The following is a 15,161-nucleotide window of genomic DNA, read 5'->3' as shown; positions in this document are numbered from 1 at the left end:
GTATTTCACATTTATTCTTTCCCATAGTGAAATAATATTATTAAGTGATAAAATAACTAATAATATAAATATTAGCCAATATTAAAATAATTTTATTTATGAAAAATAGACAGTTACATGTTACAAAAGTATCAGGCAAAGATTTGTTAACTTTATGAGGTACAAACAATCAATAAAATATGACTAGACCACTTTGCCAAAAAATCCTTGTTTACTATAGTAACTATCTAATAATTATAAATTGTATTAAATTTTATTCAATTTCAACTCTGATATTTTGCGATCCCTCAAATTTATTACAAGAACAGTGATATTATCCAAGGATCCTCTGTAAAAAAAATCATTGATATAAATAAAACAGATTTTTATCAGAATTAAACATCTAAGATAGATGATCACCTGTAATAACTTTGAAGTGTAATGCTTTTGGCTCCAAAATGCGGTTCATTAATGCGTTCTTTTATAAAAGCTATAGCTTCCTCATTTGAAAACGTATCCCATAATCCATCTGATGCTAATACAAGGAACATTGGATTGTGATCATCAAGATCAAAAGTCAAGATATCTGGCTCTGCAATGACCAATTTTTTGTCTTTGAGAGGGTAATCTCCTAACGCTCGTGATGTAGCTAAAATTCCAGCAACCCTCCATACGCCATTAAATGTTACAACACCACCAGCTTTGTTTATTCGATTTCTTTCTCTTTGCTAAAAAAAGTATTTAATAAATTCCCAATGATCCTTGTTACATAGATTATTGCAATTTATAAATCTTATTTCATTGAATACCTGCTGAGGTTTATGATCAAAAGATAAAGGTATTGCATTTCCTTTTCCATCACACATCACTCCTCTAGAATCTCCAACATTTGCTACAATTAATTTGTTACCTTCTAAAATAGCTATTAGAGCAGTAGTACCTAAAAATAAAATGATTATTTTCCTTTGTAACAAGTTGAGCTATTTAAATTACCCTTAATAAGCATCTCAAATATAAAGACTTACCAGCAACATCCATATTTTTCTTAGCAGCATTTACCAACAGTCTATCCACAGCAAGAACTTGATCAGTTAATAATCTGCCATAATTTATTTCACGTCCTTCAATATAGCTAGTCACGTCAATTTTAGGAAGGTTTTCTTTTTCATTCGGTCTACTTGGTCTTACCTGACACAGAAAATATATTGAATATTAGAGTCAATATTTAATTTATGTTAACAAGTTTTTATTCTAAATACCTCTCTTGTAATAGTTTTTGAAATACTGTCTAGTTTTTCAAGTAATTCAGGGTCTGTAATACCAATATTATGTCCTTTGGCATAGTCATCAGTGCTTGAAGTTTTGCGCCATGATTTTTTTCTTTTCATGGCACTTGTTTCAGTCTTCGTATTTTCGTCTTCTTTTTCATTAATTTTCTCATTAATTTCACTTTTTTGAGCATTTTTTGGTACTTTTCCAGTTATGATATCTTTTAACTTAACAACTTGTTCACTGATGCTTGGTATGAGTTTGTCTCGGGCATAGTTTGCTGCAAACTGAAGTTTCACTTCGTAGTATTATGAAATACCATAACAATGTTTTAGACATTCTTTAAATTATTACCTCTCCCCCATGACCATCAAAAATAGCAAAGAGTGAAACACCAGTATTATTTATATCATTATTCACAACAAAACGATCTTCCATATGTGCTCTATGACCTTGTACTGCATAGGCTGCTATATAATCTTGCTTAAATTCCCATCCAAGTTTTTCGACGGAAGAACTGTTTACAAGAAATTGTAATTTAGCTACCTAAAATAAAGTAAAATAATAAATATTTAAAATGAAGAGTCAAATTATAAATAGTTCTAAGATAAAACCTTTGATGTTGTGATTCCGAGTGTATGTTGAATTTTTTCAAACAAAGTTCGGCTCCATGCATCCACAGCTTGCATATATAGAAATATAATGAATATTATTAAGCCAAATACTAGTACTTCAGGTTTAAAAACATATACACGGGCAATCCTCCAAAAATAATTCAAAAATGTGTTGATTCCAGCAGTGGGTATACCCACCGCAAACTTAGACATCAACTTCATATGTGATAAATAAGTCTGAAAAAAAATTTATCCTTAATTTCATACAAATAATATCATTTTTTAGAACATTTTAGATTTAAAAATAAATTTGTTTAAAATCAGTTATATCAACTTTTTATTTTTAACTTAGCTTTTCGTAGAAAATTTAATTTAAATCTCATATTCATAATAGTGAATAGAAAAAAAAAATAGTTTATCAATTAGTAAGTAAATTGAGCTATTTCAAGAAATCTTGGAGTTTTAAAAATAACGTCGATCTAATTTACAAAGAGGCTAACCTCAAAATACGTTAACAACAATGTTCAATTTTCAATACAGTAGATATCGTTAAAATACATTACCTGGTACAGTATTTTATCTTCCAATTCGTCGTCCATATTATAATAATTGCTAAACTATTTAATTAGTTATCTTAGTCGCTGTCCATTGTAATTTGCTAATCTCAGCTGTGCTCCAATATCTTTTTAGTACAATTATAACTCTATAGGATTACTTTTACTGTTGAAAGCCGTGATTACGTGTACTGTCTTTTTTAAAACCGCTATTCAACCAATTAGAGACTTTTTTGGAATGAACAAATTGAATTGTAGATACATATTTTTGTCACAAATTGTACGCAATTTTGTAATTTTGTAACGTCTAGCTCTAGAACTATAAACTGATGATGTAGGCCTTGGATCTAGAAAATACCCTACTGGTTACTACTACTACTTACTAACAATAATATACGCTAGTACTTCCACCAATCGGGATGAAGTGTCTAAGAGATCAATTTTATAAGAACAATATTTATAGCTTTTACATCCCTGTACTATACAACGTTTTATTTCGTTTTAAGGGAACATTGCACAATTAATGATCAGTTGCGTTTTTATCATTTTTCCCCTGCACATTTCGAATTTCACTTGTTGCTTTACGGAATATCAACCTAAAACTCTGCGCAATTACCAATATTTGTTTTTGCTTCTATTTTTGACAAAAAGAATCCGTGGCGTATCAGAGTCATAGGTGTATAATGTAGAACGATCGTTCGAGGAGATCACTTTTCAGGCCTGGCTATATTTTGTATACACCGATATATCTATATTTACATACTGCCGTCTACTGCCACTGATCGTGGCGACTTGTATACAGGTTTGTGTTTTGTGTATTGCAACTAGCAGACGACGTTATTCCACGCGTTGCGATGGCGGGTAACTCTTGAATCGATCAAATATTGTTATTACAATTTACCAGTGGCTCGTTCCAGAGATTACATAGAATTCCGGAAAAATGTACAGGACACATCGTTACTAGGAAATGCAAACGCTAATGTGATCGAAAAACTCGCAATTCAAAGTCTTAGTCAATTAAAGTATAGATAAATATATAACTATATACATGAGTATTAGGTGAATTGAATCACGCGATGTGGAGTGATCCAAACATGAAAGTATCTGATTCTGAAAATTTCCGCATGTATGACTGAAAAAAATCAATGTTCCTCGAGTTATTGGGTTGTGTAATGCCCATAAGCAGTACTAACACAAGTACATCGGTATAATACTTTTCTTTTCACAGATATTGCTTGTGTGCTTTTTGTCATGATTCACACATGGATTTATAGAATGTAAGATTTAATTAAATATAAATATTTCAGAAAAGAAAAACATCATTGTATAGGAGAGGAAAATCTGCCCAAGTTTCAAACAAGGAAGACTGTAAAGAAAGTCAATTCTTAACTATCGCACCAGCCTTACCAGTTTTATCTGGAGCTCCTGTGTTGCAAAAGCTATCTAAACGTTCTTTCAGTACATTTGGGTATATATCAATAGTAAATAGGATATTATGACATTGAAAAATATAAATGCATTACAATTTTAAATGTATGTCACAGATCAACGAGTTCCTCTTGTCAAGCAGAAAATGATCAAGTCGGAGGCTGCAATGTTGTTGCATTGCAACAAACTGAAGAGGGCAAGGCTGTGGTGGCCAGCCGAAGTGCTGCAGAGCGAGAGAAAAATCCTGATAGAATATGCTTGGATAGGAGGGGCTTGACAACATTTCCAAAGATTATCGATGAACCAAAGCTCCGATTAATATCACTTCAGCACAATTTAATATCAAAAATAGAAAGGGAACATCTGACTCAGCTGACTAGATTAGTATTCTTAGACCTATATGATAATCAAATAGATAGATTTTGCAATTTTGACTCACTAGAAAACCTTCGAGTACTGTTGATGGGTGAGAAAATATTTACAAAAATTTTTAATCATATTAATGATCAATACTGCATGTGATATTGATTAAATTTTTGTTGTTTCACAGGTAAAAATAGAATTAAAAAAATTGAAGGTTTGAAGGGACTCACAAAATTAGAAGTTTTAGACTTGCATGGGAATCAGATTATGCAGGTATCGGGATTAGAAGAATTAAATTTATTGAAAGTACTCAACTTGGCTGGTAATAATATAAAAATCATCGGCTACTGTGACTTTCAAGGACTCTCTTCTTTGAAAGAGTTGAACTTGAGACGAAATAAAATAAAGAAACTACTCGGCTTTGAAAACACTCCACAGCTGCAAAAGTTATACCTTAGTTTTAACGACATACAAAAAATTGAAGATATGGGCAGCATAGCAAAAGCATTGCAGATTAGAGAAGTAACGATCGACAACAATCCTGTATGTTCTACTGCTGAGTGTCTGCATTTCCTAGTGTCATATTTGCCAAATCTACAAGTCTTATCTATGATGCAGGTGAACGAACAAATCAGAAGAACAGCAATGGCTTGGAGAACTTCGAAGGAACAATCAAATTCGGCTTTTCTAGATCTTAGTACACAAGTTTGTGTGAACGTGCGCCGAGAGGAGGTAATTTCTAACGCAAAAACTAACTGGGAGCTTCTCAGAACTCAAGCGAAATGCTTCAACAGCAACGCGAGCAAGATGAACACCATCAAAAGTGATCATTTGAGAGGCTTCACTTTCCAGGCGCAATCCAATGCCGTAGACGTCTCGAAGCTAAAAAGCTTGAATAGGTCAAAATCAAAAGACTTTGGAAGCTTATCGCTGATCAACGAAAGCGTCGAGGGCAAAAAGAATTACAGAAAGAGAAGCAGCTCGTCCGACAACCTGCTGCTGAAAATTGGTACCACAAATTCCGTCGACGCTCTCGATTTCAAATTGCCACCGATTCTAGTTCCTATTATCGATAACTTGACGAACAATCAATCGAGCGGAAACTCAGTGATTTCCACAAAAGCAAACTCCTGCACTCAGGACTGCAGCGACTCTTCGAGCAGCGAAGAATCATCCGAGAGCCATCAGAGTCTGAAAAGTGGCTTGAGGAGCCACTTGCTGGTAAAAACAAACGGACGCGCCATGTCAATGGACGGCGATTTGACCAGCATCGATCAGGCTCTGATAATACAGAACAACAAAATTTTCCAAGATGCCAATGCCTTCAAGCAAGATTCTCAGATCAAAGTTCGAGATTTTATAGATAACAAAAGCTTGCAGAATTCGAGTACTCAAGAGAGCGAATCGGAGTATCCGTCGAATAAATCGGTTACCAATCGTACCAAGTTCAATTCGGCATCGAAAGGCAGTAGTTTGGATAGTAACAAGTCGCTCCTGGGCGACTCGAGTAGTTCCTCGATTTCGAGCACTGATAAGAGTAGGATAAGTAGTGCACATTGCAAAAAGATGGTTTACTACAGGAGTAACAGAGCAGCGACGGCTCGAGCGAAACACAAAGCGATACCGATACCCAGTCCTCCGCCTCATCCTCTTCCTCCCAAGGAAAGAGAACAAGGTAATATAAGTTAAAAGACATAATATTTTATAATTTCGTATTCAACGATGACGATCCTATTATTGAATTCAGGCGGAGACTACTTGCTGGAAATCGTGGGACGTTGCTTAAATATTTACGGACAAGGGGCCTTACGTTTTATCGACAAGCAGTGGGATTTGACGAAAGCGAACGAGATAAATTTTGTAAAATTCAACTACGTGCACTTCAATGGCATAGCAGCGATATTGAATAAATTGAAGCATAGGTTTCCAAATGCCGAGCATTTCTTTTTCAAAGAAACGAACATCAGTCATTTGGGACAATTAAACGCGCTCGCCGAGGCGCAAGGACTCAACAGTATACAAATCGAAGCTGAAGGCAATCCTATAATATCGAAAAACTGGAAGGTCTACGCTATCTTCCGATTAGCTCACTGGGGTCTTCAGATAGTTAACGGAACGCAGGTAATCATCAAAATAGTATGAATTTTAAACGTGATCCAAAATGGTTTTAACGGTCGCGCCTATGTCTCAGATCACCGAAGAGAACATAAACGTAGCAAATCAAGAATATTCCGGCCTGATTGACATAGTAATGTGGTCACTGCCTGAAAGTTTATTGCAACCGTTGCTGCATCGACTTCACTTGGAGCGAGTTCAGAAACAGAACGGGGAACAAATAACTGCCAAACAGTTTTTATTTAATAGCGATCCAGCTTTGAGAAATGTCGTTGCTAAAGAGGCTCTACAGTGGCGACGAGGAAACGTAACGCAGGTGGGTGGATTTTTTTCATTTTCGAATGAATAATTGATTATCTTAACACAATGAAAACACAACGGACTAAAATTTTCGTTATAGGACGATCTCATTTGGAGGCACAAAGGAAAAATCCACCTTTCACATTCGATCGAGCAGACTGTCAATGCGATTCAGAAGCTGCAAATCTTGAACACGGAGTGGTCAAGTATTTTGCACGAACTAGTTTATAATATTTTAGACGATTACTCCGACATGTGCGGCTACATGAAACGTTGTATGAGAGATCTCGAGAAAAACTGAAAAAGTCAGCCTATCTCTCCCTTTGCTTATATCTGTTTATCAAATCATTTGATATCTCATTGATTATTCTACAGACTACTCTCAATTGTTACTGTTTTTGTATAAAGTATATTTATCTCAAGTTGATACCTATTAAAATGTAAGTGCAATATTGAGACAAGTAGACTGATTTTCATTTTTACACTATAGAAAAGTTAGTATGCAAAGAACTGACACAATCCAAACTGTTGTTTAATCTCAGCTTATTTTGCAGTGATTACTTTTATGATTATCAAAACTCAATTTGAATCAATTGATTTAGTAATAGAACAATAACTTTTCATTTGAAAATTTTTCTATAATGTATATAGCAATGTCAATTACAATGTTTAATTGATAAATTAATTTATCATTTACAACATTTCTGCAAGAAAAAAAACTTTTCAATGCCATTAAATCCAACAGTTTTAAATTGAATATGTTAACCTTAGTTAATTTATGAACTCATGAGTTCAAAATGATTTAATATCAACAACACATTATGTTAAATACCAAGTTTATACAAAGTATGTTGATGTATAAATCGCAATTCATACATTGTGTTCATAATTTACACAAAGTACATATGTAAAAATTTTGATTATTGAAATATATTATGTATAAACTATTTATTGCTAATGGCTTCACTGATTCGGATATGACTATTTATTTACAAAACACGCATCACGATTGGTTTATCATTTAATGAAAAAAGTTTAGCAAATCACAGATTTACAAAATATAACTTTAAATGAAATAAAATATATATAAAAAATAACAAAGTATATCAATATAACTTTGTTATCTTTTAGTTATAATTTATAAGTTAGCAGCTTTTTAAATGTTTTTTACACACTAACTGTACTGAGCACCACTTGGAAATTGTGGAACAAGTCTGTATTTTTTTCCTGGGTCATCCTTTGAGACAGTTTGGTTACCTAATGAAAAGTCTTCTATTTCTATAATATTAGTAGTAAGTTCAACTGGTCTCAATGACCCAAAGAAATCTGTTACTGGAACAGTTTTTGGATCTCTTCTGAACAAGTCTTCTCGTACTCCCACTGTTGAAAGGCAGTAATGCTTCGGACACACTTTCAACTGTAACATTAAGTATAGAAAAAAAAATTGTATTGTTTGTATGTAATTATTTAAACCTCAATACTGCATATTATTACTTACAAATTCACTCAATGTTTTAGTACTGGAAGGTTCAACAGTCTCGAGGAATTCTAATGCATAATAGGTATAACGATCTATTATGTAAACTCCAATGGCAGGATCAACATGATGCTAAAGTATAATTGAAATTTTTTTAAGATGAACCAATACTAATAAATGATACAAAATATTTAACTTACAGAAAGTGAATCTTCTCCAACAAGACTAGATGCCACTGCTAGAATATTTGGTGAGTAAAACTTCTCATACATGGAACTAGCTTGACATGTATCAACAATAAACAAAATTTCGTGATAACGCCTTTTTTGCCACATTTGCTCCAATGCATCGCTCAGTTCTTGACTAGTTATTTCTTCAGAGTCTTGAAATTTGAGGAAACCGTTACCTCCATGACCAGTCAAATAAATAAGAATATTTGATCCTTCATCTGTCAACAGCTTTTTTGATCTGGGTGTTTCTGGTGCTAATCGACCTGTAAGAAGCCTGACAAAATTTTCAACGGTCACTTCATAACCTCTGTAATCTACTTCCACATCATCACCATAAACGTTTATGTGTTGTTTAATATTATTAAATACTGTTGCAGGCCTTGGGTTTCTAGGATTACATGCCATATCATCAGCAATCATCAAAATTATCTGAGAATCAGGTATACCAAGTCGCTTGACACTTCTGTAAATTGACAAGACATTTGCTACATGTCTATAGTTGAACCAAAATCTTGAAGTATCCACTAGTACTGCCCAGTTATTTGAATGACCTGTTTTGCCAAAGCTCTCTGGAATCTTTACAAAGATCCAATAATTCAACTTGTAAAAATCAATAGTAATAACTTAATTAATTGAACAAAATTTCCATATTTACCTGAAACGAGAGTACACTAATGATCTGTGCTGCCAGTAGGCAGATTATCCAATAGAGATTCATTGTTGATGGTGTTTTTTTTTCGATTGTCTTCGAATTTCAACTAAAAAGCACCATTGTTCACTTTTGTTTTTGATTATTAGAAAAGCCTTGTCCGAGTACGGTTATGTTTGTATGTATGTACAAGAAATGTGATTCTTGAAGGCGATTCTAGCTACTTATATGAACAGTATTTCATACGTATCCACGTCCATCAATTACGTAGAGCTGTTCTAATAGTCTAGTGCATCTTTACAAATTCGTAAATTAACGCAGACCAGGCGTGGAAGACTGCATTTACGCCACTATTGTAAATGCACCTTCATATATATGTATTTACCTAATCTAAAAAGAGATGGAGATAGCTATGTTTTGCCTGTTTCTCTCTTTCTCTTTCACATATATAGGATCTATATCTATATAGATATATATGAGATATAGGTATATACTTTTAGATCGCGCTTGCGCATATCCGCATATTGTTCTGTGTTCTGTCCTTACTCCTTATTCTTATTATACACACTTTGTTCTCTTGTGCTTCAAAACGACGCATTTGTCAACGCAAATAAGACTGTTTATACCATTATAAATCGACAATCCGGTCGAAATATGTAGTTTTGTGCAACAAAGCAGTACTTGACATCTCCGCGCAGTATTATATTAGAACATCTCCGTGGGAGAGTCGGTGAGTATTCGCTATCGCAGTAAAAGAAAAAAACCGAATGACGTTTGACTCATATTCTGATTATCTGGGCGACAGTATGTACGTCGTCGGAAGTGGTACTCTTACAGCTGTGCAGAACTAAAACGGGAGATCGTCATTTCTCTACCGAAAGGATTGAGAAGAGGAAGAGAAGAGGATAACGGAATACTCCGCCCCGTCGTATGGAAGCGACGAGAATTAAGAGATAACGTAACCTTCAAAACCGTGGATCATCTGTCAAACGTCAGGAGTCCGCAAAGAAATCGGAACCAAACATGGCATTCACAAATGTTTTGTTATTGAGTCAAATAGCGGGCTACGTTGTTGCCCTTATTCTATCGCTATGCATTATTGTACCAATGAGTTTGCACCAGGATGAGTTCAGGTAATTCCTTTTTAATTATTTGTTTCGAATTGGTAATTTCAAACAAAGCAAACTAACAAGAATTATAATCGCGCTTTCAAACATTTTCTGACATCTTGTTCCTTTTTAAAGGGGTCACTGTCTTCTGTTCTCCACTGGCAATTGGAGAGAAAGCGATGGCCAGTTTGTTCCTGACTGGGCATCCCAGATGTACTGCAACTACACTATATTTGTTGGTTTGATACTATTCTTGACTGCTGCTGTGCAAATCTATCGGCTGTCTATGCTGATGTACAAAGGAGAGGACAGTTCATTCTTGTCAGCTTTCGTAGATGTCATCACCTCGGTATTCTTGACGAGTATAACTCTTATAGCTGCTGTGATTATAACTCTAGGATTTATGACATGGTGCCAATGTATGACCAAGAGGTTCCCCTCTTGCGAACTGGCAGCAGGTAATGATATTGATAAAGCAGACAATATAGATACAAGTGGCTTCCACATAGAACTAGGAGCAGCTCAATTTGGAACCTGGAGTAGTCTTTCAATTTGGGTGGGCCTGTCTGTGTTTGCTACACTGAAATTGCTGCGGTATCACCAGCTGGAGAACATGAAAGTTTCCATGTACAGGGAAAGACAGAGATTGATCGAGGCTGCGAGTAGTAGCAGTGGCAGCAACAAGCACCCAGAAATTGGTTAAAAATCACAATGTCTTACCAGCGATAATTATTTTTTTAACTAATTTTATTAAGTAATTTCTAATGTTATTTATGAAAAAATTTATTATACTCGAACAAACGATTATAGCGCAGTTATTACTTTACGTTTGGTTGAAGTCATTGTTAGTCGCAAACATATCACTCACGTGACGCTAAACGCGACATCGACGTTTAAGTGCAAATCACATTGCAGCGATGAGACGGATAAAGAGGCGGGAATTATAAACAAACATTGATTAATGACAGAAACGAGATGATTAAAAATATAATACATTTTTTATTTTAGCGAATTTTGTAAACTAACTTTTGTAAATACGCACAGAGCACTCGCGTTATAATTTTTCGAACGTCGTCTCTCTAAAGAAAATTCTCTAAATACAAATCGTCGTCTATATATTAAATATAAATTAAACAAAGGATCTATACATATATATATATATATATATATATATATATATATACCCTTGTATATTTTACAAGTAACTATTTTACAAAGGAGGGAAGTTTTATGTATACTTGTTATTTTACAATCGCAAGTATCGCTTGTTTATACAGTAAAAACGAAATAAATATTTCACAAGAGTGTCAAAAGAAGCAAAAAGAAATACTCGTATTTATTATACTCATACTCCGACTCTCAGAGCACGAGCTTACAGATGCCAAGGTTGTTGCGTCGGCTGCCCTTGGGACAGCTGCGTTTCGGCGCCTCAATGATGACGAAGGGCACGAGGTCGACGGGGATACACTCGAGCTGGAAGGTTGTCTCGTTAACGCCCAGCACACGATCGTTGCCACAAGGTCCACCAGGAGTTCGCAGCTGATGACACAGTCCACCGAAGTGCACGAGACCTTCGCTGCTGCAGGGATTGTTGACGCATCTTGGAATGGTGTCGTTCGGTGCCAGATAGACGTAGTGGTGCAACGGACAAGGACCCTGGAGAAAAGCCTCGTGACAGCTGTCGGTCTTGGGGAAGTAGACGAAGCGCGGCTTGCAGTCGCAGACCCATGTACTTTTCGGACCATCGTCTGGATAGAGCAACATGTTCTCGGGGCACTGGTCTTGGACTTTGACCGGTTTGCGCTCGGTTATCTGCGGAAGATTTAAGAAGAGGGCAAACGTTAGTATTATGGTGTTTTTATTTAATTTAGATTGACAACGAGAAGAAAGCTTCGAAACTTTGTTAGAATCTGTTGATAAATGCGATGTGCAAATTAGCGGGATAACTGCGCAACTGTATTTTCGCGAATCACGTATTCAAGGCTTTCTTGAGGTATTATGTTTGAACAGTTCTCTATCTTTGAATTGCCGGCTGCACTCGCGATCTTAAATAAATTATGCGAGATTGTTTGTATAGGCGGAAGCGCGAATCGGCGCGAAACGTACACAACTGAACACATTTGTGATAAGTATTTTTGAATGAAAGTCACTTGTATGAATCCGCAGATAACTTTTTTTTTTGGTAGATGAACAAGTGTAAGCAATGCATACATTATAATTGTCAGCTGTTGGATATATCGGTAAATCAGTAATTAACGTAACAGAGAGTTAAATAAGAAGCCAAAAGGATATCCAAGTACATGACACATGTAGACGCTATGTAATATCATTTCGAGGGCTTATCTGATATTTTATTGCAATTTTCACATGATTTTTCACTTCGAGTGACAGTAATGATTCCTCTGGGAATCCCAGATTGAAAAAATCGCGTCGAACGGATGTGATCTAATGGGTTAAACACTAGTCTACGTATACACTTCTATACACCTTAATCGTTTTTACTTTAATGCATATTTATATCATTTTCGTCGTAAATTACGTCGAGTTTCGATTGCGTAGTTGTTCTTTTCCTGCTAAGCTCCTCTAATTACTCTGTGTTTATACCTTTCTTATTAAACAAATTTTAGCGCGCCATAGTTTAGCTTGAAATGTAAAAATTCGAATCACTGTGATTTTTCTATTGATTCTTCGATTTATAATTAGCGCAATCACCTAACGTATAATTTGACTACAAAATGCGCGCGAAACATGAATCTATATTTTTTGCAAACGATTCAGTATAATGTATACGCTCATAAATCAGAGGCTTCGGCTAGCTATGCTGAATTTCCAAATTTATAGTTTCTGCATAAAAGCAGGTGAAAACGCTCCTCGTGTTTGCACAGCTTTATATACGAAACTGAAAGAGAAAAAAGACTCGCTTATACAGATACGGGTAAACAGCGACATGTATCGCGCGCTTCGACTATATGGGAAGAGATTCGCCGTTTGCGATTTATCATCCGCTCGAATTAGGTCATAACACACGCTTTTATTTATTATCACAATTGCATATAATGCCGCTCGCGCGCAACGTGTTTCTCGCCGGCGACGACGTTCGCAACGATGCCATTAATTTCAAATGTAGAATTTTCAAAATACAGGCCGCTATAAGATTTCAAGGAAATCTCTGTGCATCTAGAGATTGAGCGCATTCATCGCGTCATTATTAACCTCGGACATTAGGCCTCTATACCATTGTGTGTGCGCGATATTATAAGCGCGCGCTATAATTGGTGCATTTATTGTCTTACGATTTAATAATGCGCGTGAATAATTTTCCATGGAATATTTTTCTGGCGCGCGAGACTATTTATTCCGTATAGTGTTATTTAGCCCGTGCGTCTTAAGAGGAAGCGCCGACGTTATTGCATGTGAATCATTGATTTTGTTTTGGACATGGCTATATCCTTATTTGAATTTTATACGTATACTGATCCTTCGATGATGCATAGGTATATTTACAAGAGCCAGTATAGAGGATTATTCGAACTATATGTTGCAAACGATGAAGTTTTAATATGACAGCGCGTGCAGGTATAGTAATCGCGGCGACTTCTTTTTTTTTGGATGAAATAATCGATTTTTAATAAATTACAGTTTATCGACCCGCCAGATTTCACTCCGGCACTTGTGCAGTTTTCTTTTTCGAAACTACTGTATACACAGCGGCGGCCACATAGAATTTTAAATACTATACAACTTTTCCTCGTAAGCTATATACACACACACACACACGCCGAACGGAATACAATCGCATCTCGCGAATCTTTAGAGATTCAGCACATGTCTGCTCACGATGCATTTATAACTCCGCGCATCGTTTTTATCACGTCGGGTGCTCTCTTTTTTCTCTCATCTCATCGGCGCGATTACCGAGCGATCACAAAACGCTTCCGATAAACGAACTCACCATTCGCTATATGATATACTAATTTACAGACTACAAACAACCGGCGATTCGAAAGTCGAAAAAAATATACTTGCCGGTTCACCGCCGCTGACGTACGCGTTGGAATCGTCGTCGTTCGGGAAGACGATGTCCTGAGCCAAGGCCAGCGTCATCAATGCGCTCATCAGAAGAATCGGGAACTTCATTTCGCTTGCACAAAACACGATCCAGTTACCCGCAACGCGGCCGCGTGAGAGGATCCGATTCGTCGCGCGCGCGAAAAAAACACGCACTCGCAACGCTGTCAAACGCGCGAAGAGTTGTACTTCTTCACGAAAGCTTGTTATTATAGCGAAGTATAGGTACGGCACATGGGACGAGCGATTGGATTTAGTGTATAGGTATATGTCGTATATGTGGCTTTTCTATGCGGCCGATAAGCCGGTGGCGGTGCTTATGTGTAAACGCTTGACCTTGGAAGAGAGAGAGAGAGAGAGAGAGAGACGACCTACGTTCAAGGCAAGCAACGACGTCGTACTGAGAGAGATTCGGCGTCGCAGACGCACTAAAGTCGTTGGCTGATGCGTGAGTCGAGCGGGAGAGAGATCGAGACTGAGATCGAGGAAAAGGATCGCGTGAATTATTCATGAGAGCGCGCGCCGATCATTCGAAAAAGATCCAGCTCTCCCGCGCTTGACCAGCCCGCCAAATCCGAATTCGTCCAATATAATATAATAATTACGTTATTTCGCACGCGAGCCTTATTACACATGCGTATGCTAAGCTTTTGGTGCTCATAAAAGTGGAGACGAATTTTTAGGGAAACACGCTTACATCACCATCGGTGTCTGCTGAGCTGCGTTGAATTTGAAATTGATTTATATTTCTTCAAAGTATCGGCTAAGTCGTGTGTTATGGATTTCATCGTTTTTTTAGAATTATGAAATCTAAGTTTTCTTTCTCATTTACAGCTGATTTGTTTGATACGACTTCAAGTGCGAACGTCGAGTTCATCAACCTCGTGTATATAGCAGGCTTGAATGTATGATGAATATTTGTTACGCCCGTTTCGCTATTTTATGTTTTATAAAGTGGAATAATGACTGTTAAAAATCGAGTTACAATGTATGCAATTAATATGTA

The 15,161-nt window shown here is 36.2% G+C and overlaps 5 protein-coding genes across 6 annotated transcripts; 2 read left to right on the top strand and 3 right to left on the bottom strand.

Moving 5' to 3' along the window:
• Nucleotides 1-65: 65 nt before the first annotated feature.
• On the bottom strand, nt 66-3,173 carry LOC100121125 (protein phosphatase 1L). The gene is made up of 9 exons (XM_016984891.3): nt 2,800-3,173; nt 2,426-2,735; nt 1,863-2,099; nt 1,603-1,794; nt 1,239-1,535; nt 1,005-1,167; nt 789-919; nt 400-707; nt 66-328 (listed from the first exon to the last, which is right to left on the bottom strand). Exons 2-9 carry the CDS (start codon nt 2,459-2,461, stop codon nt 247-249), a joined length of 1,446 nt encoding a protein of 481 aa, XP_016840380.2. The 5' UTR covers nt 2,462-2,735; nt 2,800-3,173; the 3' UTR covers nt 66-246.
• Nucleotides 3,174-3,512: 339 nt separating this feature from the next.
• Nucleotides 3,513-7,312, top strand: LOC100121149 (leucine-rich repeat-containing protein 49). Of its 2 annotated transcripts, XM_031929561.2 has the most exons (8): nt 3,513-3,621; nt 3,724-3,884; nt 3,961-4,310; nt 4,395-4,750; nt 4,826-5,882; nt 5,955-6,328; nt 6,399-6,638; nt 6,723-7,312. In XM_031929561.2, exons 1-8 carry the CDS (start codon nt 3,562-3,564, stop codon nt 6,921-6,923), a joined length of 2,799 nt encoding a protein of 932 aa, XP_031785421.1. In that variant the 5' UTR covers nt 3,513-3,561; the 3' UTR covers nt 6,924-7,312. The 2 variants fall into 2 exon arrangements, with proteins under 2 accessions (XP_031785421.1, XP_008205582.2); XM_008207360.4 differs by having other exon boundaries at nt 4,395-5,882.
• A 129-nt stretch (nt 7,313-7,441) lies between these two features.
• Nucleotides 7,442-9,696, bottom strand: LOC100121170 (putative GPI-anchor transamidase). Its single transcript, XM_001604708.5, has 4 exons — nt 8,985-9,696; nt 8,300-8,905; nt 8,121-8,231; nt 7,442-8,039 (listed from the first exon to the last, which is right to left on the bottom strand). The coding sequence occupies exons 1-4, from the start codon at nt 9,045-9,047 to the stop codon at nt 7,797-7,799; spliced, it is 1,023 nt and encodes a 340-aa protein (XP_001604758.1). The 5' UTR covers nt 9,048-9,696; the 3' UTR covers nt 7,442-7,796.
• On the top strand, nt 9,472-11,414 carry LOC100121191 (transmembrane protein 179). The gene is made up of 3 exons (XM_001605864.6): nt 9,472-9,708; nt 9,784-10,111; nt 10,223-11,414. Exons 2-3 carry the CDS (start codon nt 10,002-10,004, stop codon nt 10,788-10,790), a joined length of 678 nt encoding a protein of 225 aa, XP_001605914.1. The 5' UTR covers nt 9,472-9,708; nt 9,784-10,001; the 3' UTR covers nt 10,791-11,414.
• On the bottom strand, nt 10,855-15,152 carry LOC100121214. Its single transcript, XM_001604756.5, has 2 exons — nt 14,114-15,152; nt 10,855-11,899 (listed from the first exon to the last, which is right to left on the bottom strand). Exons 1-2 carry the CDS (start codon nt 14,222-14,224, stop codon nt 11,447-11,449), a joined length of 564 nt encoding a protein of 187 aa, XP_001604806.1. The 5' UTR covers nt 14,225-15,152; the 3' UTR covers nt 10,855-11,446.
• Nucleotides 15,153-15,161: the final 9 nt, after the last annotated feature.

The sequence above is a fragment of the Nasonia vitripennis genome, chromosome 4 (assembly GCF_009193385.2).
Source record: "Nasonia vitripennis strain AsymCx chromosome 4, Nvit_psr_1.1, whole genome shotgun sequence".
Classification (NCBI taxonomy): domain Eukaryota; kingdom Metazoa; phylum Arthropoda; class Insecta; order Hymenoptera; family Pteromalidae; genus Nasonia; species Nasonia vitripennis.
Note: the sequence above shows the minus strand (reverse complement) of the source record. Positions and strands in the feature narration are given on the sequence as shown.

Coding starts and splice junctions, on each gene's coding strand:
- LOC100121170 (XM_001604708.5), bottom strand. CDS start 9,047: ATGAATCTCTATTGGATAATCTGCCTACTGGCAGCACAGATCATTAGT. Junction 8,232..8,299: donor TTGGAGAAGATTCACTTTCT/GTAAGTTAAATA, acceptor ATTATACTTTAG/CATCATGTTGATCCTGCCAT. Junction 8,040..8,120: donor CTAAAACATTGAGTGAATTT/GTAAGTAATAAT, acceptor TTAATGTTACAG/TTGAAAGTGTGTCCGAAGCA.
- LOC100121125 (XM_016984891.3), bottom strand. CDS start 2,461: ATGGACGACGAATTGGAAGATAAAATACTGTACCAG. Junction 2,100..2,425: donor AAGATAAAATACTGTACCAG/GTAATGTATTTT, acceptor ATTTTTTTTCAG/ACTTATTTATCACATATGAA. Junction 920..1,004: donor GAAAAATATGGATGTTGCTG/GTAAGTCTTTAT, acceptor TTTTATTTTTAG/GTACTACTGCTCTAATAGCT.
- LOC100121149 (XM_008207360.4), top strand. CDS start 3,562: ATGTTCCTCGAGTTATTGGGTTGTGTAATGCCCATAAGCAGTACTAAC. Junction 5,883..5,954: donor TCCCAAGGAAAGAGAACAAG/GTAATATAAGTT, acceptor TATTGAATTCAG/GCGGAGACTACTTGCTGGAA. Junction 6,639..6,722: donor GACGAGGAAACGTAACGCAG/GTGGGTGGATTT, acceptor TTTTCGTTATAG/GACGATCTCATTTGGAGGCA.
- LOC100121214 (XM_001604756.5), bottom strand. CDS start 14,224: ATGAAGTTCCCGATTCTTCTGATGAGCGCATTGATGACGCTGGCCTTG. Junction 11,900..14,113: donor ACGTCAGCGGCGGTGAACCG/GCAAGTATATTT, acceptor AATCTTCCGCAG/ATAACCGAGCGCAAACCGGT.
- LOC100121191 (XM_001605864.6), top strand. CDS start 10,002: ATGGCATTCACAAATGTTTTGTTATTGAGTCAAATAGCGGGCTACGTT. Junction 10,112..10,222: donor TTGCACCAGGATGAGTTCAG/GTAATTCCTTTT, acceptor TCCTTTTTAAAG/GGGTCACTGTCTTCTGTTCT.